General features: G+C 44.6%; 1 protein-coding gene across 1 annotated transcript in view; it reads left to right on the forward strand.

The window, feature by feature from the left end:
- The window catches only part of COL26A1 (collagen type XXVI alpha 1 chain), a gene marked incomplete at both ends in the record, with an annotated part of 153,290 nt that overhangs the window by 12,279 nt on the left and 115,035 nt on the right, over positions 1-25,976 (forward strand). The window contains 2 exons of the mRNA XM_079545014.1: positions 8,863-8,985; positions 16,532-16,635. Of these exons, the coding sequence (XP_079401140.1) occupies positions 8,863-8,985; positions 16,532-16,635 (227 nt within the window). The remainder of the gene's footprint in view (positions 1-8,862; positions 8,986-16,531; positions 16,636-25,976) is intronic.

The raw sequence follows: 25,976 nt of genomic DNA on the forward strand, positions 1-25,976 counted from the left end.
AGTGCTGTGAGTTTGGCAACAGAAGGCTGAATTGGAGGGACAAAGATGTGCTGCTGCCTACATGGAGCTACGTAAGTGGGAAAAATAAACTTGGGAGCACATCCTTTTCAATCCTGTATCTGATCCTCCTGCATCAGGATACAGGCTCTGTACAGCTGTTTCCAGTTTGAAAGAGATGCTGAAAACCAGCTACACGAGCTCATAAATGCAGGAGACTGTTTGGCCATTTTGGTGGGTGTAAATCGAACAAAATATTGCTTTGTTATTCTCAAATATAGCAAAGAAACTTTGACAGCTCTGGGTGGTGGCTTTATGGATGCTGAAGGAGGCTGTGGTCACATCAGGAGCATTCCTGAAGCATCAAACACCGTCACAGGGTTGTTGATTCCCTGTGCTAGTTTTCCTAACAATCTTCTCTCTCAGGAGATCTTGAGAACAAGCTGGTGTGTGTCAACATCCTGCTTCTCCACTCGTAAATCACATCAATCTCCTGCTACTTCAAAGTCAGATCAGTTCTGAATGAACATATTGGTGCAAATTTGGAGATGGTGATTTTGATTAAAAACCAGCTTTATAATCTAATGAAGATCAGAGTCACTGTTGGTTCTAGATCGGATTTTCAGAGGCAGGTGGAAAGTCAAATTGCAGACGTGTTCTTTAGAAACTTAAGTGCATTTCCAAGAGATAGTTGGTGTTACACATCCCAGCTTTGTGCTTTTCATCAAGGTCCTATGGATTCTTTTTTTCCTTCAACTCCTTCCTCAAAGTTTAAGCTTTCTAGGAACGAACAGAGCAGTGCTGTGGGTGTACTGGAGGCAGGGGATCTGACTGCAACTGTTAGCCAGCTGTGCAAAAATGCTTGCACTCAAGTTCTTCTTTTGAAAGGCTCTGTTTCAAAGAGCTTTTATGTTGCAAAGATGATATCCTAGGATGTAGCTGTGCATGATTTCCACGCTGCGTGGATATCAGATGCCAAATTCCATCGAGTCAGTCTAATTTAACAGACAGATTCCACGGATGTTTCTGTACGTTTCCTTTTCCCTCCCATGGTGAGCATTGGAAACTGTCTTCTCATTGACTGTGATAAGCTTGGGGGTGGGAGCAGCGAAGGAGTTCAGTGCGGAAAGAATGCCTGTAAAAGCCAATAGCTTAAATGGAGGGATGGTAGATATAAATCAAAGGAACTCCATGCTGCAGAAATCCTCCTTGAGCCTTTCTACCTCTTATGTATGCATAGACAGGTGTGTAGGCACAGAGCTGTGTGCACTGACCATGTTATCAGTCTTTGAGGCTGGGCTTTATTTCCCATGCTGCCTGTTCAACCTTGCTTAGGTCCTCGTCTGCATCTGCTATAATCTGTGTTTGTGTTGGTGCTGATGTAGAAGGTTCATCTGCTGTATCAATGAATCCAGTGTGTGTAATAGAGGAGAGCGATCTGCTGAGCCCCTGCTTTGTTACCTGTGGTGGCTGGAAGGCCCTGTGTGAATAAGATGGGGGATTGGAAGAGAAGGGGACGGTCTCACGGCTGAGGAAGCTGAGTGCTGCCTGGGGGAGTGGGAATCCTGGTCTGTCACCAAAACAGTTGCACTGCAGCTCTGTACTGTTCAGCTGTTCACTTCCTAGGCTTTTAATAATTCCATTAGGGATAGGTTTTCCCTTAACTCCTGTAACTTCAATGGCTGCAGAAGGTTAAGGCAAAATTTTTTGAGCTGTTTCCTATGAACTGAAGTGAATTCAGCCCCCGAGGTAATGCTGTTTGGAAGGTCAACCATGCATGCAACAAAGCAAGGAAAGCACAGTTCAGTGCAGTTGGCTGTAAGACTGAAGATTAAAACTATTGTGCAGGCTGAATTTTGCTTTTCTCCTAAGGTAAAGGTTTCTCTGGGACTGATCTCCTTTTAGCAGTCTGACAAGCCCCTTGGTGTAGGAGAACTTCAGACCATTATTGGTAACTGAGTATTTGAAGTGCAGTTAGCACTGGTACGTGGGGAAGGCCTGTGCTAATTGGGAGGTACAGATAAATTGTCCAGTCTGATTTTGCTAAGCAAGAATTATTTTTCTAGCCTCTTTTTCAGACTCTTACTTGGGGGCAGAGAGATTGGAGCTCCTTCCAATCTTTGTCTGTCCGACGCAGCAGAGTGGGGGATCTGGAACTTGTCTTATTCCTGTTCGTGCCTCTGGCTCTATGCTGCTTCAAATGGCTGCTGCTGTCTGGCTTCAGAAACGCCAGCAATCGTCCAGTTTTACTCATTTCCCAAAACAAATGGACTGTTATAAAGATTTTTCTCCTTTTTTTGCAGGAGTCAGAGTAACCTCTATTAATGTCTGAAGTACTCAGTGGGAGTAAGGCATGCGTAAAACATCTGTATTGACAACAAGATTACTGTGGCTTGTCATGTCTTCTGATTGCAGACCCCTTAAAACTTTGTAATGGAAGAGCTGCTCTGCTCTGCTTTGAAATGAAGCTTGCCATCACATGCTTCCATGCAGCCTCTGCCACCTCTGTCAGATAGTCTTTTGTGAATTGAACAGCAGTGATCCATAGATCCGCAGTCCCAAATCAGTCCCTCAGCTCTGAACATCCTCATTTCATGGAGACTGGTGCCCAGCACTGAATTCTGCAGCTGGCTTTTCTCTGGTCAGCAGCCTGAATGACAGCCTCTGCTCCCTAAACCTACCTATGTGGGGAGAGCTCGGATATGGCTGAGAACAGGAGATGCTTAAACTCTGCTTGATTGTTATCTGAGCTTTCCAGTGGTGTGTGATGAGATTGTGTGTCTCCTTCTTAGCCAGGTCACAGCAGCAAGGGGAAATCTGAGCAGAGGCAACCAAACTAGCTGGTAAACTTGATCCCAATGGGAGTCAAAGCACTTTGAGGGAGGTGTGCCTTTGTGAACAAGAGAGGAACGTTGTGGTGAGGCAGAAGTGGATGGAGCAGGAAGAGATGCCCAGGGAGAGCATGGCAGGCCTTGAATCGGCATTCTTGGCATGCACAGGGCAGCTTCTGCTCCTGGACTCAATGGAGTACAGAAATAGCTAACCCCTGCTAATGGTGGGCTGCAGCACGCAGTGTGTAGATTGCCGTTCTGGCAAAGTGAGAGGATGCTGTACTATTTACAGAGAGAAAAGGGCATGGTTTGCTTTCATCAAGTTGGATTGGCAACTTTTTCCCAGCAAAAGTCAGCGACCTTCTGATTTTATTGAAATTCCTCTCTGTGATTGCAGGGAAACTGATAGCTCCAGTGAAAAACGTTATGAGAAAACTTGGGGAAATCTGTCGAGCTATCAAAACACTCCTACTGTTTTCTGTGCCCTAAACGTTGATCTCTGCTAAGTATAACACACAGTGTGTTATCCTTATGGAAACAAAAAGATAATTCAATGCAGTTGTTTACACAGCATAAAGCTTTAGGGCAGATTGTAAGCATCAGAAATGCCAGCCTTGTTGAGAGACATCTGCAGTATTGACTGAAAGTGGGGAGAGTTGGTTTGTGCCCATTCGCATTGAACAGGTGCTGATGAAGCAGTTGTGCATAGAAAGCTTTGTTTATGCTTCTTTTTCCCCTTCTGGAATACTTTGCTTTCTTCTTGGCTGGTTAAGGCTTGATGATTTAAGCTTTTTGTGGTGTGTTTTCATCAGAAGCATTGAGAGCACATGACGTCTTCATTCTCTTTAGCTCTACACCAACGCCAGTGGCTTTGTTCAGTCTTAACGTTGCTGAGAGTGCAGCATAGCATGCTGGTAGGCTGTGTTGTGCCGGCCATAAGGCCATGGCTGTTGGAAGCTGCAGCCATGTCCAGTGAAAGCATCAGCCAAAAGAAAAACCAAGTCTTGTGTGTGGTTGGTGCTGCATGCTGTAGGTCTGTCCTTACTCGGGCATGGCGACAAGTCAGTTGTGTGTGTGGAGCTGACCTGTGGTCACCCTGAAAGGAGTGATTAGGCAAGAATGTAGCTGCTTTGATTTCTCGAGTTGCGTGCTCTTGATTAAACAGGCTGCTTGCTGAGTCCTGATCAGTTCAGCCCGGTGGTTTCTGACATTGTTCAGTTTGTGATCACTTGTCCAGCAGAATGAAGCCTCCTAACAACCAGTTGGCTTTTCTTTTACAACCCCCTTTGGAAGGCCCTCCAGGGACCAACAGGAGTCTGAGCTTGGAGAAAAGCCAGTGCCTTGGCCTGGGGAAGAAGCAGATGTGGTTTTGGGGTTGGGGCTGTCAGCCAAATGTAGTGCAAATGGTTCTGGGAGTTTACAGTGGGTGAGGGCATCCCTTATGTATCCTTTGGGTTGTGGCCTCACCCAATAGTGCTGTGCAAATCCAGGTGGCCTGAAGTGGGGAAGCTTGTGGTTTGGTGTGTTTCTGTATCTGAAATGATTGCTCTAAATCAATTCAGTCATTTTAGTCAGGAGTATAGCTTTGATACGTGAGTATCTGGCCCTTCTGGAACTTGTACTATTTAGCATGAGTATTTGTTACCTTGAGCTCCTGCACATTCCACAGTCCATTTTCTCTCTTGCTGTAAGTTTCTAGGGGAGAACTGTGCGTCCAAATAAGGCTGAGAGAGAGCAGGGTTCTGAAAGCTGCAGGGGTGTGTAGAACATAGCTTCCTCCATAGGGTCTGCCTACTGAAGCAGGATGCAGCTCAAGCCTTCTGCACAAATCCAGCTGCCCTGAGACCCTCTCAGCATGCTCTGGATGTTGGCCTTATTCGTCCCCTCAGTGTCCGGATACGTGAAGCCAGTGTCACAGGCTCTGCTGAGTCTGCAGAGAGCGGGCAACTCTCTTGTGTGTCTGGTAAAGCTCAGAACAGTAGTTTTCAGGGTAGCCTCAAATTGGCCTGTTGCTTTGTTGGCCAATTTTTCAGCCTGTTGAATTTGTTCCTTTATTTAGGCTGCAATGCCTACAGTATTGTCTCAAACCTATACATTAAGCATGGTGGGATATTTACTGGTATCAATGCTTGTGTTCCCTCTGGAGTGGCTCATTGGCAGCCATGATCAACATGAGGGATCTTGGTCTCTAACACTGGACTGGAACTTTCTAAACCAGTAGCTCACAGGCTGTGATCTGCAGATCTTCAGGGGTCTGTGAACATCTTCCAAGGATTAAATAGGCTGTGAGAGGAAGGCATCCATTTGGAAACAGCTGGGGAGAGTGGAGCAACTGAGACTCTCCAAGCTGGGCAGTGGAAGACCAATTCCATGAGGCACTGCAGGGCTTTGTGTTAAAAGTGTTGGTGATGAGCTTGCATGAGATCCAACAGCTCCAGCCCTAAATGAGCTGCTATTTGGATCATTTAGTTTGCTGGGTTGGAATATTCTCTTTGAATAAGCAGTAATGTATTCTCTGCCATCCTGGATGTATGCCATGAAAGTTCTAAACCTTTCTTGCTAGCATCTGTGTGTAATATAAGGGGTCATTTATAATCTCTGTAAGCTGTGATATGGGGCCTTTCGTCACTTGGTCTGATTCCTGCTTGTGTTCTGGAGACTGCTCTTGCAGACTTCTGGCTTGCATAGGGAAATCTGGGGGTGGGTCGCTGTCTGTCTTTTCCTTTGTAATTACTGTGCTATTATATGTCTACAGTGAGACCTGAGCTAATCCTAAATACATGTTATGATTAGCAGTGCTCCTATCATTATTCTCCCTTGCTCCTATGCTGTTGTGGAAGCCTGGAAGCTACATTTGTAGGTAAGTGATGCTGTTTATGGGAGGCAGAAAGTAAAGAAATGAGAGAAGTTTATTCATGTTGTACTCTAAACTTCGGGGTTTGACCATTTGTTTCCCCTCACGATCCCCACTGCTGCCCTAGGCTCTGTCACAAGACTGGGACAGGGTCTGTCCTGTGAGGCTCAATCTGAAGAAGGGCTTTTCCAAGGCAGCAGTGATTTGTTTGATCTATGAAGGGATATGTGTGCCTGAGCAGTTCCTTCTGAGGACCAGGTAGAACAAAGGTTTAGGAGCTCGGGCTGTAGCAGTGCTGGGCTGTTTTGAATAGGAAATCTGCATGCATGCCGGCAGCAAGTGCTACACGAAAGACCTGGCAGAGACAGCTTTGTTTTTCCTCCCAGTGAAACTCTGTGATGGGCGAAGGCCAGAGGGGCACATGCACACAGGCTGCACAACAGTTAAAACAAAGTGTGTGTAAATAAACATTTGATTTATTTGGATTTCGCTGGCAAGCCAGACTATGCTCTTAATGTGAGGAGAGGCCCACGAGTCCTCAATGACTGTGCTCTGTTTTAAAATGTGGTAGCTGTATTCTGAGTTTGTTGCATCCGTGCTCCTTCTTGCTCTGATGTGTGAAATGCTGCTCCATTCTTCCCCTCCAACTGGACCAGTTCCTTTCCTCCTTGCATGTTCATGAGAAGTTTTTTCTCGTCACTTTAGGACATGTGCTGCTGCCATTATCCTGTCAGATTCTGTGTATGTGTGATTTGTTTGGCCTGTTTTTATTCTGAGGCTTGTGCAGAATGCTTGTGCTGTCCCTCTGACAGCTGTAAGCTCTGTGCTAAAAACGTGCTTGAGTTAAACAGTATGAAGTACTGCTTTCCCAGACCTTCTGGCTGCTGCTTCTCCTTCCATAGAGCTGTCCCCATGGCATGGGGAGACCGTAACCAGCTGTACTTACTGGAGACGCACCCTGTGGTTAAGCCTCAGAGAGATGAAATGAGAGCCAGTTGCACCATGGCTTGAAATAAAACCCCAAAACAACAAGGAGAACAAAAATTAATTTGAGTTAGCCCATCTCCAGTCTCTTCTTCCTCCTGTTTTTGTCTCCTAACCTTTGTGTAGAAATTGTGCTGCACCTCAAGGATGTGGTGTCGTTTTGTGACTTGAGGCTTCATTAATCTTATTTTTGGACTCATTGGAACGAAGTTTTGCCCTTTGCTTCCATGAAGTAGATGTTACTAGAGGCATTTGAATACTGTGGGATTTGATCCAGAGGTCTAGGGTTTGTATTCTTAGTGCAGTAGTTATGTACTGGGGGCAATGTGGTGGCCTAAGCACTTCTCACTCCTTAAATACTTGATCTAATCTCTGGTGCAGGGAGGAAAAGGCATTTATCTGGTTTATCTCAATGAATCTTAGGGAAGGGGCTTACCAAGACTTTGCTACAAGTCTGCAGAGAGCGTTACATTGGAATTGGGAGTGGGTTTGCAGCACATGGGGCAGTTTCAGTGGGGAAAGCTGCATGTCTGAGCCTTGTACTGCTGCTGGGTGCGATGGCATCGAGCAGAAGCTGCCGTCCCCTGGTGCTCATGCATCAGGCTGGGGCCTGGGGAGCAGCCTGCTGGCTCTGCCTTGGCTGTTGTCATCTGCAGTGCTTGGCTACTGGCATGCCTGCTTCCTATTCATGGAGATGGGAGCCTGGCAGCCTCCCACAGAAATGGGAGGGGGATCCAAAATGGAGGGGGGGGATGGTTGCCATACTGTGGGTGAGGAGCTGGGCTCTTCTCAGTGCGGACAATGCTTGTACAAGTGCCTTGTCTGCTGTGGACCCAGGCAGGTGCCTCCACCTCCTGTTGCTGACCCCAGTTCTGATCCCCAATCAGTAAGATAGTGGCTCTCAAATCTGCTGCAGTTACAGAAGCAAAAACGTGAACCAGAATTTGGCAAGTATGAATGATGTGTGCAAGGGGGAAATACAAGCATCCTATTCTTCCTTGCCCCATCAAGCACTGCATTTGAACCAAAAAATGCCTTTCTTTGAGAAGGTAAACAATATCTGTGGGTATTGACTCCAGGGCTGGCACTGCAGCGGCTGCCTTCTCATCATGTGGCGAACAGTTCTTACTTCTGTTTTCTTCCCTTAGGAGACAGCAAAATTCTCTGGTCCGTCCCTCCCCTTTAATTCGTGTTGCCCATTTTTAGACTGTAACCTCTCCAGGGTAGCAGCATGACTTGTTTGAGCCCTGGTGACAGTGAACTCCACCAAACAGCAGAATTCTCCAACTCAGATGTTTTTCAGCATGCTAGGTGGCCAGGGAGTGATCCCATAATGAGCAGGATGAAATTAAGACCAATACAATGGGAGCTGGCTAATGGGGGATTTGGAAGACCCTTTTTTTTCTTTTCTCCTCTAAAATCCCATTGTTTATGATGAATTACAGAGCTAATTATGTACTGGGGCTCTGAGGACCAAGCAAGAGGCATTACTGGGTCTCTTGTGGTTCAGGTTGGCAGAAACGGGGAATCTCTTTGCAGCTTTTGGAGGAGGAGAGGGAGTGGGAAATGGAGACTGTAAGCTGGGTGAGCTGTGGCTGGCAGAGGCAGTAACTCCACCCCCAGTTATTTTGGTTTTACTTCAGTCATAAAACAATCCTGAGTTGGAGGGGTGCACAGGGATCATCAAGTCCAGATCCAGGATCCACACAGCACCACTGAAAATCAAACCCTGTGTCTCTTTGAACACCAGCAGCTTGGTGCTATGACTGCTGCCCCAGAGATTCCATTCCAGTGCCTGCCCGCTTCCTGATGAACTCTTTCCTAACCTCCAGCCTGACCCTCCGCATCCAAAGCCCTGTGCTTCCCTTGGGTCCTATTGCTGTCACTAGAGAGCAGAGGGAGAACCCTAGTAGTGACCAGCTGCCAGCCTGACCCTTCGAGCCAGATCCACCAGCCAGTTGTTCACCCAGCATGTTGTGTACTTGTCAAGCTGTGTGCTGGGATTTTTGTCCAGAAAGATGCTGTGAAAGACGACATTGAGAAACTTCGCTAAAATCAAATCACATCTTCTGGCTTCCCTTAGTCAGTTAGATGAGTAATCTTGTCATAAAAGGAAATTAAGTTAGTTAAGCAGTCTGTGTATGCTGCTTGAGCTTGCTGCCTTACTGAGAGTAACAGATTTCTTTCTCTCCGCAGGCATTGGTGTCACTATACGGTTACACGGACAGTCTCCTGTCAAGTGCAGAATGGGTCAGAAACGGTGATCCAGCGAGTTTATCAGAGCTGCCGGTGGCCAGGACCTTGTGCCAACTTAGTGAGGTAAAAATATTCATGTCTTCTGTTGCCTTTATGAACTTGCCTGCTCATCTCATCAAAACGCTGACTCCGCTTTTAGGAACTGCAGAGCTGAGCGAGCTCTATGGATCAGATATTGGTCTTCTGCTTCATGGTGGTAGAACTAAGGAATACTCATTATCTGCAGGGTAATTAGGGATGTAAGCGTGTGTAGAGGGAGGCTGTGTGAAACAGTTTATGTTGTAATATTACTTTGTATAACCACATGTGAGAGTCTGCTGTTAGTCAGCCATGCGGCTGAAGAAACACAGAATCTTTCAGACTGAGCAGTGGGGATGCTGGACTGATGGCACTGGCTGGTTGGTTTTGAGACCTCATATGTGGGTCTTTAACACTGATCACATACATGAGAACTTTACTCAAATTTCTTGCAGTCAGGGATGAATGAAGATACTGTCCTTAATTCCCATTCAGCACCTCTTACTCCTGTGTCTCTGTATCTCTTGGAGACATTCATGAAAGCACAATGTCATCACTTCTCCCTCAATGGAAACAAGGCTTAGAGATGGTAGCTAGTCAACTTCTGCCCAGTTTGCTGTTAGTCTGCTTCGGCCTTCCAGTCCTTTACAGTCTTAGGATCCAAGACAAAACTGTGGAATAGCTGTCCCCATCTGCTACCTCGGTGTGTGGTGCTGGGCCCTGCCTTCTTAGAAAGGCATTCTGAGAGCAGGCTAACATTACACTCATCTGGGAGTTGATGCAAAAAGGCCATTGTCCTCTAAATTTACACCTAGCTTCTATGACAATTTCCCATGTAGACAAGGCTATAATTTAGTCATTTTATTGTTGTTTCCATTTCAGCCAGAGAGTTGGGTCCTCTTAGTCAATAAGCCAGCCAGAACATGAACTACCAGCATGCATGCATGCCCAGAGATTTCCACTTTCTCAGGCTGTGTGCCTGCTGCATGCACCCATCTGCTCTCATGTCTCTCTTCATCTGGAATTCACATTTTCCATGTGGCAGTTACCACAGTTGATTATCTGGTTTCTCCTTGGCCGTTGGTCAGTCTAAGTTTTTTCACTTGTAATGTATCTGCTTTGGTGTCTCTTTGGTCTTGTTTTATGCAAGACTGTGGTTGAAACACTTAATATTTTACACTGTCATGGCCAAACTTCTGTTACTTCTGTTGAAGCTTTTTAATTTCCCAGACATTTTACACACATAATTGTCATTAGAAACTTGTGAGCTTTCACCTTGTCTCCTAAACTTGCCAAAAATCTTGCATATTTTTCCTTGTTAACATGACTGTAGTTTCACAAGCACCAAACAATTGATCGTGTTACTGGTGAAAATCCTTTCTGCAGGCTCCTGTGGTTAAGTTTCTCATATACGTTGGTTCTCTTGCTGCTAAGGCAGAGACTTCAAAAGTTGTTTGCCATTGTGACACTGTTATTCACGGAATGTTTACAGTTTCAAATGTAGTTTGGCTCACTTGCCTGATGAGTCCAATTGTTTGGAAACAATGCAGAGTGGCAGCAGACTTCCCCATTTTTCTATGTGAAAATACCACAGAAAGAAGCTGGAGTTATTATTTAAGATCCTGGTGGTGAAAGCTCAGCTGTTGGAGGAGCTGCATTTCTAGATGATGATCACCAGGAAGAAACCTCCCAGAAGAGATGGAAGGATGCTAGTGGTCTGCTCCATTTACAAGCGGGAGGACACAAGCAAAGTGAATAGTACCTTTCTAAGGGCTGAATATAAAACTTGCTCTAATTATGCAGTACATTACATAAATTTTGAGGCAACTGTCTTGGGATAACGTAATGAAAAACAACCACTGAAACTGATGGATATTGTGGGGTGCAGCTTGTGTGTGCAAATCTTGATAACCTTGAGTCACGTTGTACGGCTGAGGTCTTACTTCCTAGGCACGTGCTGTTGCCTGTGTATCATGATGCTAGTGCCTAGAGATGTGAGGATAGCAGGCTTTCTTTCGTCTCAGAGCCAAGCTGAAATTGAAAAACAAATGAAAAATGCACCAAAAAAAACCCTACACTTCTTCCCTCCTTTACTGAAGTGAATACATCTTAGAAAATGCTCTTTCCTGTTTCAAGGGAAACCTATCTCCTGTTTTTGGATGGGAACTACCAAGTATAATGAGAAATTCTTGGCTGTTGCAAGGCAGTTGGGTTCCCTCTTGTATTCAGCGTCTCGCTTGGTAGAACAGTTCTCTTAACAGGAGTTAAGACAAAAAGATATATTTGATCTCCTCCTCTCTCAGCAGAAAACTGCTTTGGAAGGGACAGGCAAGCTTATACCAGCCCAGCAGACTGTAGGACTTCCCTGGGCAGGTCTCTCAAAACGCCTACAGAAGGTGATCAGTGCACTCATCAGAGCAGAAAGTTAAACTAAGGCCCCCCTGCTTCAGTTTCTGTACTGTTTCCCTTTTACCTGAAGGATGCACCTACAGACCTTCTGGCCCTTCTCCTCTTCTTCTGTTTGTGAGATTTGTCACTTGAGCTTGAAAGGGAGATGGTCAGATTCACGTAGTCTTACACTTGACTGTAAGCAACACAAAACGTCAGTAAGCTATTGGCATTCTTTTGGCTTTTTCATATGTCTCCCAGCTGTGACTTGAAACAAACTGTTTTCATCTCCTTGTTTGCAGGGAGTCAACCATATCTGGGAGAGCTTTCATTCTGCCAGCACCCGTTATCAGGCTTCTCACTAGCAAAAGGGACGCCAGCCAAAATAAAAAGGCATCTCTCAGCCTCGTGGTGACAGCTGAGAGGGGCTCTCTGCTAGAGAGACGCTGCTTACAGGCAGACATCACTGTGTCCAGACACGGATTTAATCTGTTTCCTGTCTCCCATTCATTCACATTATGTTTCTTTTTCCTTATTGCACAAACTGCAGCTGAGGGTATAGCATCTGACGGGGATATCTGTGAGATCCCCAGCCTTGCAGCTGTGGTTGTACGATCTCCTTGCTCTCTGCTCATTTGCTTTTGAGAAACTGGCAGCTGTACTTCTGTTGCAGGAGTGTTGTCATCTTGGCTGGGATGGGTGAGCTGCTCTGTTCTTGCCCTCCACCCCACACTATTTAGCTTGGGTGCTGAGTTGCTTTGGAGCAGTCTTGGCTGGAGACTTTCCCTCAGCAGATCTCTGCTCTTGAACTCTCTCCCCTAGTGCTGTAGAGGCTATGGCTTGGTGCTCTTTCGATATGCCTTTGCTTTGTTATGCTACAAAGTGAATGGGCAACTTTCCAGCAGTCTGGACAAGGCTCCTAATGTACTTACAGATGTTGCATGCTATTTATCTGTCTGAAGGAAGAGATAAAGTCTTGATGTTTCAATGGCAACCCAGCCACTGAACCAGGTTTGCTGCCTCTGTGGTTGCACCCAGCTGCCAGTAAACCCAGGCATTTGAATTGTAACCCTTCCTCTGAGCAATCGTTTTGTTGCAGCAGCTGCAGGTTGATGCATGATCCTGTCATGCTTAGGGTGCTGTTCTACTTGAGGTTAGGCAAGGATTTGAGGCTATGTTCAGTTGCCAGAGGCTCAGTGACTTGTTGTGACTGCTAATCTTTCAGGTGAGGTAGCGTCACTTGGCCAACAGCATGGGACCAATACTTGCAATGTTTCCTTTGCCTTACTGTGGCTTAAAACTTTGAGAGCAAGACAACTTCTTGCTGTACCCTGACAGGGCAAAGTATGTCAAACTGTGATTAGACCTTTTGTTTCTGGCTACTGTGGCCAGTTAAATGTTATCTCAGGAATTGAGTGGGAGAATAGCCTGACAGACCATGCACTGCTACAGACTTTATAAGACAAACAGAGAGTTATAAGACAAAGTTCTGCTTCAGACTGTTTTTATTGTAAAAATCCACATATCACCTCTAGAAACACAATTCTTCAGATTGTGGTGAAATACTCTGCCTCCTTTTCTGCTTGATTCATGCTAGAAAAAAGAATGTTCCCAGTGAGGCTATGAGTTTTTTTTTTTTTTTATTTTAATTTTTTTTGCCACAGCCAGTGGTCACACAGCCCTGTTTCACTTTAGCCTTTCAGTTTCTAGTCTGCGCAGCACTGTCTGGCTTCAAAGAATATGGAGACTAACTTGGAAACCCAGAGCTGGTTTGTACAGGGCTGGCCTTACCAACAAGAGCCACTGAAATCCCAAATGTGACGTTGCTCATCTGTCAGTCTTGAACATCACTCAAAGATGGGGAGAGGTGGAAAGGGAGAATGTTTCTGCAGTACAGCAAATTCCAGTGGGCTGTGATGCCTTGCTGACTGCCAGCATTACATCTGCCTTTAGGAAGGGTCTGGTTGGGGGTTGAGGGTGGTGGTGCTGGGGGTCAGGTATGTTCTATGATAGCTCCTTGGGGAAGTGGACTCATTGGGTATACTCACAGGGTAGTCTCTTCTATGTCAGCACTTCCTTGATTTTTTTCAAACTCCCATCTCTCCAGAGCAACCAAATATTTCAAGATTTACATATGCAACCAAACAAATTAGAAGTCTGATTTCAGAACACTCTGAGTTTCCTTAGGACAATTTACATTTATATCATGTCTGTAAATCAGGCCATGGGCCCCAGAAGTTAGGGGTACTACCAATATCTTCCTAATCTTTTCCTAATGTGCAGAATTAGTGCTTGTTTTAACTTGTTCGGAGTACGGACAATCTGTCTATGATAAACATGCAGGCATGCAAGGATAGAGCCATCAGATTGATTCCTGAGCTCACTGCCTGGAAAGCAGTTTGGAAGGAAAGCTTGTGTTCCTGACTTCCCAGTTGTTTTCTTACCTAGTAATAGTGGTGGCTGCTAGCTGAGATTTCTGGGTTCCTCTTCCTGTGCTGCTCCAATCTCTGAATTTGACAGTGAGCTTCAGCAAATGTGTTGGTAAATGATATCTCTTGCAGTGGAGTTGTAGGTTGCTTCTCTGTTAAGAAGCCTTCTACTGAATGCAGCTGTGCGTGCTGCAGGTGTGTGGGAAGGAAGAAGGTGCAGGTTGTGGCTCATCTAACCTCTTACTGTGGTTTTGCAGTATTTCTATGCCACTGTTTGTGGCTTGGGTGACATCCAAGGGAAAGGTCTTCCTGTTCTTCTACCAGCCTCATTTCCCTGTCCGTTGTGTTTTGCACATGTTTTTGTTCTGAGGCTTATATTTAACAGATATCTTTTTCTATAGGCTTTTCACTGTGTGAGAGAAATACAAATGCAAAAGGAATGGTTATCAGAATTGGTGGTTATGCTTTGGTAGAGGAGTTTTCTTTGCTCCTTCCCGGTATACCAGTAAGAATTCTGTATAATGTACTGTGGTGAGATAAGTGATGGCAGACCTTGGTACTGTGCTATGGCTGAGGGGAGAAATGATGCTCTGTAGAATGGAGAAGCATTAAAGCCAATTTGAGCTAGCAAGCTAGGCCCCCTTTACATACCTGATCTGCACAATGCTGAACTGAGCTGCAAGTATCAGGGAACTCAGGGTGGGTGGTAGGCTGTGACAGCTGAGCTCTCCATTTGTCGTGCCCTGGGAAGTCCTCACTTGTTTGAGAATTAAAACTATAGCTACTTCCCTGTCACAGAACTGCTGCCAAGATTCCAGTCTGGCTCATGCTACTCTCCACACTTCATAATGAAGTTTGAGAGAGCTTTCACATCTTGGTGTTGGCAGAAACATGGTTTTAAAATCACGGTGTGGCTGGAGACTGGTTGGCTCGGGCCACTGGTAACAGGACTGGAGACTTTCATCTGAAGGTCAAATCCAACTGTAGTGTTAGTGACAAAGTCATGAACTTCTGACTGATGGCCGAGGGTGGTGTGTGGAAAGAAGTCTCAAGTCTGATGCCAGAACTGAGAGTTGGGAGACTTGGGTTCAGTTCCTGAAGTTTGCCAGAGCTGTTTTAGGGTCTGCCTACATCACTGTGGTGCCAAGTCCTCAAGCTCACTTATGACTGCAAACTCCTGAAGGCTGTTGGATGCAGAGGTGTGAGAAGTTAGGTGGGATGAACTGGCTCTGTCCAGCCCATGTTAGACAAATGCCTGGATCATAGTTAGCATTAGCATTAACTGGTGTGCTTTTTGGCAACTCAAAGGGTGAGGACATAATGTTCCAGGGGACAGCATTGCTCTCCCATCTCTAGGCGATGCTGTGCAGGCAGCTGTGTGCTCAGGAAGAAGCTTGTGCAGATCTTCTTATCCAGTGCCTGTGGGAGAATGATTTAGTCAGCTGTCAAACACAGAAACAAGCGGTCACAGCTTCCTGAGAAATTAGTTTCCCAAAACCTGCTGAGATGCTGCCTGCTTTCCAGTGCATACATAGGCAGTCTCTCCTGGATGTGTTGGTGCTGTTAATGTGAACAGCGGTAGCATACATCTCTGTTCTGTTCTGCTGTCCTTGATGTAACATGTGATAGCTGCCCTTTAGAGAGAGATTTAGGTTAGATTCATGAGATATCTGGCTCCATCTTGGCCTTGTGTCTGGGTGGGCTGGGGCAGAGCTGCAGCCTGGGACTGCTCTGTCCCCTGCAGGTTCTTGGTGCTGCAGGAGGATGTTCTTCCCTGCAGAGATCCAGCCAGGCTTGTGTCTGCCCAGCCCTGACAGAGGAGCAGAAAGCTGCAGTCTGTAGTGCTGTAATCCCAGTGCTTCAGCCGCTCCCCATGCTTGCCAAATTCCTTTGGCTGTTAAATGAGAGTAAGAATTTTGAGGGGAGCTCATAGAGCACAGCTTCTGTATTTTCTTTCAGCTTCGTGAATAGCAGCAGTGACTTGTCCGGATGTATGTGGGGAAAACTGATTTGTCAGCTTTGGAGGTCCAGTGTTTTTAAAACAAAAGCTGAGTCTTACGCGACCGTCAGTCTTGTGTTGACTTCAGAATGGCTGGTGCCTCGCATGGGTCTGCTTGTCTGCACATAGCAGTCTGGTTTCCAATGGGGCATGACAGTTCTTGTGCTTTGAATGGAACCCAGAGGATGCTGTGTGCTGGCCACAGAGCAAAAACATGTCCAGCGGAACCTCGGCTGTGATGAGAAGCATAAAGTTCTTTCAGATGGGGGAAAACTGAGGTGCAGATTAGCTAACTGGAAAAAGGCTATATGCAGATCTCTGGTGTAGTGTTGTGTCATGATGATCTGGCATGCAGCTATGTGTCAGTACGCCCCTGGTCTGAGGGTGGGAGAAAGGAAGATGTTTGACAGACTTAGGCAATTTTTGTGAGAATAACACATTGGAAACTCTGAGTACTTAGAGAGGAAAGGCCAATGCCAGCCTTTGTTTAGCCATCATCTCTGCTACTGAAAACAACTTGGTAGTGATGAGAGCTCCATAAAGCATACTGGTATTTATTAAGGGAGAGATACGAGGAAGAGCCAAAAGAATATAAGGGCTTAAGGAGAAAAACAAGGGTTTTTGAATTGGATCCATATGGTGGTAAACACTTGCTCTGTTAATTTAAGCGTATCTTTTATCTACGGCTGGGGATGAGTGGATGACATTGCTAGGCAGGAAGATGGGTTATGAATTGTCAGAGAAGTGCATCTTACTGACTTCTTGTCTGTGTTAGTTACAGGACTCTTATAAGACCCACATACAAAATGTCCTACCGAACTGTGACGACGCTGGAGTGGAGGTGCTGTCCTGGGTTCACAGGGAGCAACTGTGAAGAGGGTAAGTGATCCAGCAAAGCATCTTCCCTTGTGAAGAAGAAAGGGATGTGTGTGAATGAACAGGTTGGATTGGATTGGGTTTCTCAAACACAGGAACAGATTACCTGTTCTCTTCACTCCCAATTGTAATCCAGAAGGTGATCCTGGAAAGCAGACTGTGCTCAGTGCTTACAAAGAATCCTAAATGGGAGAAGAGAAATGAAGAAATGGGTACTTTGGTATGCTCTTCTCATAGATGGATTCATGTTTAGTGACCCCATTGTATGGGTCTTCAGAAAATGTGCTTTATCCCTGTCAGTATCTTCTCCACATTCCATTGTCATCACAGTCAATTGCTGTAGCTGAGAAAAGCTGGCAGTCTCTGAATAGCAGCCTGTAAGATTTATGCACATAAGGTCCAGGCATGGGATCTCTGGGATCATGTTATTTGAATTAAACTAAGCGCCTCCTATTTTCTTTCCTACCCTCCCAGAGACTTTTTGGTGCAGCGTTCATGTTACTTACAACAAGACACCTGTGACTTTGTCATCTGTTCCAGTGAAAGAAAACTGGGCTCTGGAAGAAAGGAGAATCCTTTCCCTTTCTCATCGTGATGCATGAAAAGGACATGCTTTGCATTTTTCTTCTGGCTGTTTTCCATTTTACCTGTTGCTTCTGGGGCTTAGAAACAACAACTGCTTCTCCATTGTGTTTCATGTGGTATTGGGCATCAGCTGAATCTCTGCTGATGTCTTACGATTGGGCTAGAAATACCTTGAGGTTTTCTGTTGGTTTGCATCATGTTGATGCATCCTGCTTGTGCTGGCTGCTGAAGGGTTACTGAGAGTGTCTAGCATCTCTGACTGCAGTCTGTAGCTACACCTCGTTTTCATTGCACAGCAGTATCTTGGTGCTAATCATGCAACTTAAGCAAGTCTCCAACTGGGAAGCTGTTTAATTAGTCACAAAGGTGGCTGCAGACAGTAGCTCTCTTCAGGCTGTTGAGGAAACAATAGTTTCCGAGGAGCTCAAGAGAAACCTAAAACATGGGAAAGCTATTCTGAATTCAAGTGTTCAGGAGAGAACTTTGCATTTTAACACACTGCTGAAAGAAGTGGGCCTGGAAAACAAGGTGTTGTGTGCAGCTTGGCTTTCTACCTGTCACAAGGGAGAGGGATGCTTGGGGCTGGGGCAGAACTCATTTCCCAGGTAGCTGTGGCTCAGCCTGGCAGAGGACCTGACTGGGGACCAAGCAGCTGTGTGTGCAGCCCAGTCATGCCTGTAGGTTTGGACAGGTGTGAGTGATTACAGCTCAGTTGTGCTGCTGGTGTAAAGGAGAGAATCCAGCTCCCTCCCGCAGTGCCAGATCTGTCTCAGCAGAGTTCAGTGGAAATAAAAAGCCAACATAATCTTGCTTTAGAAATTCAGCAGTGATCTCGCAGGAGCAGGTCTGTGGAATGAGGTGACAACTTTACACGATCAGCTTTCAAGGTACAACTGTGTGGTTGAGCTTGGATGTGGGCTGTGGAGTGTGAGCAGAAAGCCAGTAGCAAGCTTTTGCTTCCATGTAAGAAATTTTCTTAAACTTTTTTTTTTTTTTTCCTTCCCCTCTCTCTAAAACATCTGGAGCTGCTGACAGTCCCATGTTCTCGAAAGAAAAAAGACCCCTTTTTAGCAGGACGTGGTTCTGCCACTTCACTCTTTAGCAGAAGCATTGAGTAGCATTTGAGTGGTGCGCACAGGACCTTAAGCTGTCTGGAGGGATCAGGTTTAAGATCGCGTTATTTACTACTTAAGTTAATCCTTATTGTTAGTATTGCCTGGAGTTGTAAGAAAAAAAGAGTTGGAAAAGTTTCTCTGGGGTTTTTTTGGCAGTTCTGGTTGGTACATTTGGCAACCTGATACAAAGCCTTTTGTACTCTCGAGTTTTTTGGCCTTTCCTACTGTAAATGCTGTCCTTCTGGAAGGGCAGGGTGCTTACATCCTGTAAACAACAGAAAAAACAGATCTAAACAAGCAACACAAAAACAGTGCCATTATGGAGCAGTGTAGAAAAAGATGAAAACATTTTGAGGTTCTAACAACAAATTTCACCTCTATTTAGTTTCATGTGTGCAGCTGGAGCTTTTGAAGTTGTGAAGTAGTAATGGCTGAAGACAGATCAGGCCTTCATTATTGCTGACTTGTGTTCCTGCTGTGTTGCAAATGCTGCAATTCTCTGCCAGTCAGTGTTCTCCATTGGCAACAGGATGGCAGCTATGATGGCATGGCACTTCCACCTCAAGATGCTTCTGTTTCTAGAGACACCAAGAAAATGTTTCCTTTTTCCAGTGGTCACTGGAGTAGTGAGGTTGCATCTTCATAAGTAGGTAAGGCCAGGAGGTAATGACTGATTAAGCACAGAGTAATTTGGGGAGTTGACTATTCACAGTCATATACAGTGTGGCTGTTCAGCCCCAAAGTATGGTAGACTGCTGATGTACTCTTGCTGTAACACACCCTCATTGAGAACCCTCTTTCCATGGTAACAGACAGCATGCCAATAGTGCAAGCTGTTAAATGCAATTTGAGCCCTACAAAATGTCTTGACCCTTTGCTAATAAGATGAGCTTGAGAGAGTAACCACTTAACTGTCACCAGCTGACAGGCACCTATGTTAATGCTGGAGGCTGCACACTGTTTATATTTAAGGTATCTTGGGAATTCAGTCCTTGCATTGCAGCTGATAAAAATAATAATAAAAAGAGCATCATCTGGAGGATTCCCAGCTCGGAGAGTGGATGGAGGCTTTGCTGCTCCCCAGGGATGGCTGCTTCTAGTCTGTGTCCTTTCTAACGTCAGCACTGCTCAAGCTGTCCTCCTGGACCTTTGCTGCTGTCCTCTCACCCAAAGGTATGTCAACATTTGGAAGATTTCTAATTCCTTTACTGTTTTTTTTGTTTTTTTGTTTTTTAGATCTGTGACCACCTAGCTGTATAGATACATATATACAGGTGTATATATAGATACACCTGGTGAAAACGGTGATTTTAAACCTCCTGAAAAGATCTCTTGCAACATTTTTGGGCAGATAAAGAGAATTGATGCGAACAAGTCTGGTGAATTTAACTGTCAGTAGATGCTAATTTTTATTTTTCACTTCTAATTTTTTTGTGTTTGGAGCCCAAGCCTAGCACAGGAAATGAATCCACTGAGCCACCCAGTCTGCCGACTGCTGATATAAAGAACATATGGAGGAGGGCAGCGCAGAGGTGAAGTGGTTTAGCTATTGCAATCATACATCAAACTGATTGATTTGAATCCAAGATGATGCTGACACTTCAACTCAGCCTTTTTTCTATATGGCTGAAAGTTCAAAGGCAAGTGCAATCTCCTGGGAGAAGAAAAGTGTCCCTAGGGGCTCTGTAGTGCCTTAGAGCTTCCCAGCTACACAAGGTCTTATTTTACTTCACAAATATCACAGATTCTTTCTTGATTGTTTGCATTGCTTGAATCTGGGACAGCAGCCAGTATCCTATTTACCCCCAAAAGCAGACTGATGGGAGACAATGACTTAGGTAAGAAGCAGCTCCAGAGTAACCCTGGCACCTCTGAAAGGATCCCATTGTGGCTATAAACTTTTATTTATCTATTTGCTAAAACATCTTAAGAATACAGGGAGGATAGGGAGTTTGAGTGGCCTTGTTCAGGTAATTTCTTTAGTTTGAGAATTTCTTTCTTTCCCCCTTCACTCTTTCAGTTGTTGGAATTTTATCTACTTTTACCTAAAACTGTTTGTATCTTACTCTGATACTTTTCAATCTGTTGGCTTTTCATGTGGTTACGGTTCTCAAAGCAGCATAAAAAAATGAGGTGTTTCCTCTTGGCATGAGAGAATACCCTTCTACAAAACCCTTCTCCTAGTTCAGAAAGTTTCTTGGGTCTCAGGAGAACTGTAGAACAACATGGGGAACATCTTAAGCTAGCAAATGCTGGATTAGAGAGACTGTGAGATGCTTTCAGAGCCCTTCAGTGGGCTTTCAGGTCTTTAATTTTGATGTTGAATGTGGTGTTGGTGGAACCTCAGTGCTCCAGGTGTTGGTTTTGCTCCCTCTGGACTGTTAAACACAGATCTGTCAATCTGTGTGGAACCACAATATGGGGATTATGGAGTGACATTGACCATGATATCCCAGGAATTCTGTTCAGAAGCTGAGCACCAGAAACATAAGTACCTGTATTTGTGTACTTATAGAACACAAGAGCTGAACAGTATCTCTGTTTCTCCCCCATAGCACATACTTCCTGCCCCTCTATGATGTGTCTCCAGGTACTTTTGTTTCTGGTGCCCCTTCAGTACGATGCAGGAAGCCCACCAGCAGTTTCCCAAGCACTCTGCACTGCATCACCTGACTGCTCTCCACTGGTGCATGCTGACCACGCAGCAGCCTCTGCCTACAGGCACAAACTTGTGTCACCCTTGATCAGACCTTCTGCAGGGCTCCTGGAGTGCAAGCTCACTGCTGGAAGAACCTGCAGCCTGATGAGAGAGCTTTCTGGCATTGGTGCTGTGGGACTACTTACACAGTTTCTAAGTGTTCGTCTTTTCTCTCGATACGCGGTCAAAAAAAAAAAATGCAATAAAAAAATCCCTGACAGATTTCCAAAGACTTAACACTGCATTCCAGCATCTGAATCGTTTAAGTTTTTTTGGATATGTTTAATCTGAACAGGGAGAATTTAATTCAGCACCCAGTGTCAAAATATTTGGAATGCTAAATATCTACAGATGTTTTTTTTAACGTAATTAGAAAAACTGTGTGCTGTAGTGTTACATTACTGTTCCAATTACGTTAGCTCCCATCAAATTACTGTGGCGTGCAGAAAATCTTTATTTTGATAAGCTATTTGCTTGCTTTCCCAGTCATAATGGATGCTTTCTGTTAGTGCTGTGTGTTTCTTAACTCACAAATTACAAACCTGCCTATTTATAATCCATGGCTTTTCTACTAATTTGCTTTAATTTCTAATTAGGTCTGGGCATAACCTTACCTTCAAAAGGTGTGGTGTGGTACCAGGCTTCTCTTCCTGGATGTCAATGCTGTCAATTCTTATTTATCCATGGTTTTTATCAGTTTAGGACTTTGTGATGAAACAAAACAGCAGTACAGAAGCTGGGTACTCACACCTTTTGGTGATAACCTCAGATTCTTTAAGAAGTATTTGCCATTAGGCTTGTATAAATGATGGACCCATTCCTGGTTGGTCAGTGAGCTATGGAATCTCCTGAAACTTCTACACCTTGGTGAGCTTTTGAGTTACTTAGGAATGAATCTTGAGGCTTGGGTTCTGAAGAGTCCATGCAATGTCATGGTTGTGTAATCCTTATTGTACCTTCCTTTTCCAAGCCTGTCTGAGGTACTTTAACCTTAGTATGTTTCTTTCAAGTGGATGTTCCTTTTCTCTTTATGTATTTCATTTTGGTAAGCAACGGATTTTAGGATGATCTGCCTGGAGATCTGCCCACAGAGGTTGTCCTGATGTAAGGTGTGTGAAAAGTACTCCTGCCCCTCAGGAGAAATCAGGTCTATGGTAGCTGCAGAGGTGTTCAGAGGTTGAGGAGGTGCCCCACGGAGTGAACTTGCTGCTTCCACAGGAAGTTGAGCTCTTTGCAGAGAATGGCTCTTTGGTTTTCAGTATCCAAATCTGGAGCCTTTCTGATAGTTGCCTCTTCCACCTGTCTTCTGAACTTCAGTGGGATAAGCTGATGTTGTTGGCACAAAAAATAGAGGAGGGATGAGCATGAGGAAGCATTTTTTTGTGTGTAAATCGGACAGTTGCTGTTGGTAGGTCAGAAAGAAGACAAAAGGTGGTAAGACTTTGCTAAGCTATCACTTCTGTCCAGGACTGTAGGGGCTTTGGACTAATGTGGAGCATGTTGTGGGGTTTACTCTGTTGTTGTCAGTGTAGTCTTTATTTCAAGGAAGGAAAAAAAGGACACGATGTGTTATTCTGTCAATCTTCCACATGTTGTTAGTACAAAAATAATAAAAACATCCCCCCAAATTTCCACCCTACCTCTCTTTTTAACAGAAGTTCCTGTCAGAGGAAGAGTGGGGTTGTGTTCATAGCAGCGCTTATTTGAACTGCACACTGCACTCCTCATCCCATTAGAAAGTGCTAAGTGAGGAGTTGCTCCTAATTGGTGTCTACTGCTTATTTTGACACCTTTCGAGTGAATGGTAGGTAACAATGAAGAACGTTTAAAACCACCCGTTTAAATCGGTCTCTGAACTTCCTTGCAGCCACTTGTTTTTGTCAGGAATAGGAATTGAGGCTTAGTTTTCAGTATGAAGTACCTGCAATCGGAAGGGGTGTATCTTCCAATTGGAAGGAAGAAGCATCTCCTTTCACTGAATTCTCAAACCCATTGTCTGTCGAGCTGTTTTGTGCTGTGCTCTGGAATTAAACGCTTAAATGACAGCTCCACCCCCACTTCTTTTCGAAGGAATAGCGATGAAATGTGTGGGCTTCATGTTGCTGTCAAAGCATTGAATGGGATGCTTTTGTGACAAGGAACTTGTTGAATTTCTTCCAGGAGAATGCTTGAGGGGCCACGTAGTGCCTGGTATGCAGAATGCCACTGTCCTGCATATAAGAACAAGGGATGATGGAGGGAGTGTTCCTGATTCGTTTTTTTTTTTCTTTTTTAATCCCTGTATGTGTTCAGAGTCCTGCTGCCATCTCTGATTTCTATCTTGTCAAATGCTGGAGGAGAAATGAGAACACGCTTTGCAGCAGGAGAATTTTAGGATTCTTGTGCAGAGCTGTTCTATAATGAGTTGTCACTTCCTGTGAGTGATGGAGGAATGTCTTGTACAGCCCAAGTCGAAGACCTGGAAATAAAAGAAATTCCTTAAGATAGGAGGAGGCTTCATTGCCAGGTTTTCACTGATAGTAGATGGACAGAACCTGTCTGTCCATCTGCCATCCTTTGAAGGCCAGTGCACTCTTCTTGTGAAGACCTGTCTAATAATCTGAAATGAGGCCATTGGCAGTGCAAGCTGTTCTCATTTGTAAGAGGTAAGAAGAGTACAGGTGTTGCAAGATGAAGCAGAAAGTCTTAAAAGATGAAAGAATATATAGGGAGTGGTGCAATTGGTAGCAGCCTGAGCTGCAGCAAAGCTTTGGGGTGAGGCAGGTGTTGCTGTTTCTACCTTAGGGGTTCTTATGTTTTTTAATGTAGGCTTTTCATTAAGTGAGTTCATGGAATTAGTACAATAACACTTTTCCTGTGATAAGTAGTTCTAGTAGTGAGTTGTTTCATGATATCATGGAAAGGCATTGGAGATTGTGAGCAAGCGTGGTACTTGAGCAGGCAGAGCCACATCCACATGCAAATTATCTTTAGGAAGAAGAGATTTAATGGAGACCTAAAGTGTTACAGCTATTTTGGGATGCTTTGCCATGTGAGCAATCCCATGTTTTTATAATGCAAGTTAAATATTCAAACCCAGATTTTAAAACAGTTGCTTTTTGCACTGTTTCATGCTTCTAATTGTTCAGCTCTCTGCGTGGGAAGGGATGGTGAAGTTTTTAGTTTAGGACATGTTTTACTTAGGGGTATCTCTAGTGATCTCTTCTAAATAGAGATGCAGCAGCAAGTTTTATGTGAAAGCACGCATCAAGATCTGGTGTTCTGTCTAAGAGGTTGAACTTCATGGGCTTGCCCAGAGTTTCTGCCTTCTCACTGGAGTAGTGGCCATTTGTTTAGTGGGTGTTCTGCACTGCTAGTGCCTAGCAGTGGGCAAAGTGTTACAAAAACATCTCTAAAATATTGCTGGAGAAGATATATTACTCTATTATTTAGTCAAGATTCAGGAAGAGAATATAGCTTCTGTTCTGCCAGTTCTACAAGCTATAAAATTGTCATATTTCAGCCACAGGAGAATTTGTATTGGCTCCTTCACTCCAAATCTGCAGTGAAAGATGGGCTTTCTTGGAGAAGTTAATAAACAGGGGTCTGGCTGAACAGGAAGACATCACATAAAGTTTGCCCTTTGTTCCCTGAATTGTAGCACTTTGTTGAAGTTCATAAGCAACGGAGATTCACTTGCAGATGTGGGATGTGCAGCTGGAAATGGAATTGCATGTCCTTGAGCAAGAATACAGGCAGATGTACCAGAGAGGTTTGTGGTTGTGTGATTTAATCTCTTATAGAAGACTTCAAGGTGAAAGCAGGAGGTAGGCATCATGTTCCTGTGTTGTTGAATCCTGGACATCATTCATTCCTCAAGACCTTGCTAATAAGGGTGTCCTTCTGAAGAATAATTTTGTAGAGTTAACTGAAGCTCGCTACCAGAAAGTTGCAGTGTTGCTTGCATGTATGTCATTCCACTGTACTGTCTTCTCTCTGAGCTAGTTAGCAGGATAAAGGCAGCAAAGCCAGTCCAGCTCCATTTGGGGAGCTACAGGAGTGTATGTTAGATGGAGGAACTTCAAAATCCAGTTGGTTCATTTAGGAAAAGGCCTGCCTTGTAGCTAGTAAGGGTTCAGACAGTCAGTCTGAGCACAGGTGTCAAAGTTGTACCAGGGGCTGTTCTCAGTCTGGTGTGGCTTGATGTTTCATTTAAAAGTTAATGTGAGGAATGGAGAGAGCCTTCTAATTAGATCTGTCTGTTACAGGTTGAGCAGTACTGGAAATATGCAGCAGACTGGGATTAAAATGCAGTCACATCTTGATTAAACAGTGGAGTTGGGCAGAAATCCATAAAGAGAGACTCCTTCAAGGACAGTTGAAGGCAGAAACAATTAAATGCACAAATTCTGAATGGAGGGAGACTTGAGACAGCAGGATCCCAGGGGAGGGAGTGTGGTTAGTAGAAGAAGGTGAAATTAAACTCTTCTCTGGACTTGAGAGAGGAAATGCTGTCCTGGAACCGGGTGCTACAAATACTCTGACCATGCAGAAAGCTCACAGCTAGTGCTTCCTGGAGACTTCCTGACACACAACTGAAATTTTAGGTATGTTTATGGATAAGGGGTGTCTGCATGTGTGTGTCAGTGTTTCTCAGTGGAATGAAGTTCAGGCTTTTACAAACCAGCCCTGTGAACATTCTGTTCATTTGAAAGTGATTTCTAATTGATGCTGCATTGCAAGTACTGCAAGAGCTATGTTGCTCTTGTGAAAGTAAGCCCTTCCCAGTTCCTGTTTGAAGGTGCTCTACTGCTAAATAGCTGATTAACTTTGATTACCAGATAGAGTAGTTAACAGGTACATGTTATATGTACTGCAAATAGCATCAGCACAAGTGATGTTTCTTAGAAGTAGCCATTAAGAGCTAACTTCTGTTTTTTTGGAGAACTGGACAAGAAGTAGGTGTA

This window comes from Tetrao urogallus (assembly GCF_951394365.1).
Source record: "Tetrao urogallus genome assembly, chromosome: 20".
In the NCBI taxonomy this organism is placed as follows: Eukaryota; Metazoa; Chordata; class Aves; order Galliformes; family Phasianidae; genus Tetrao; species Tetrao urogallus.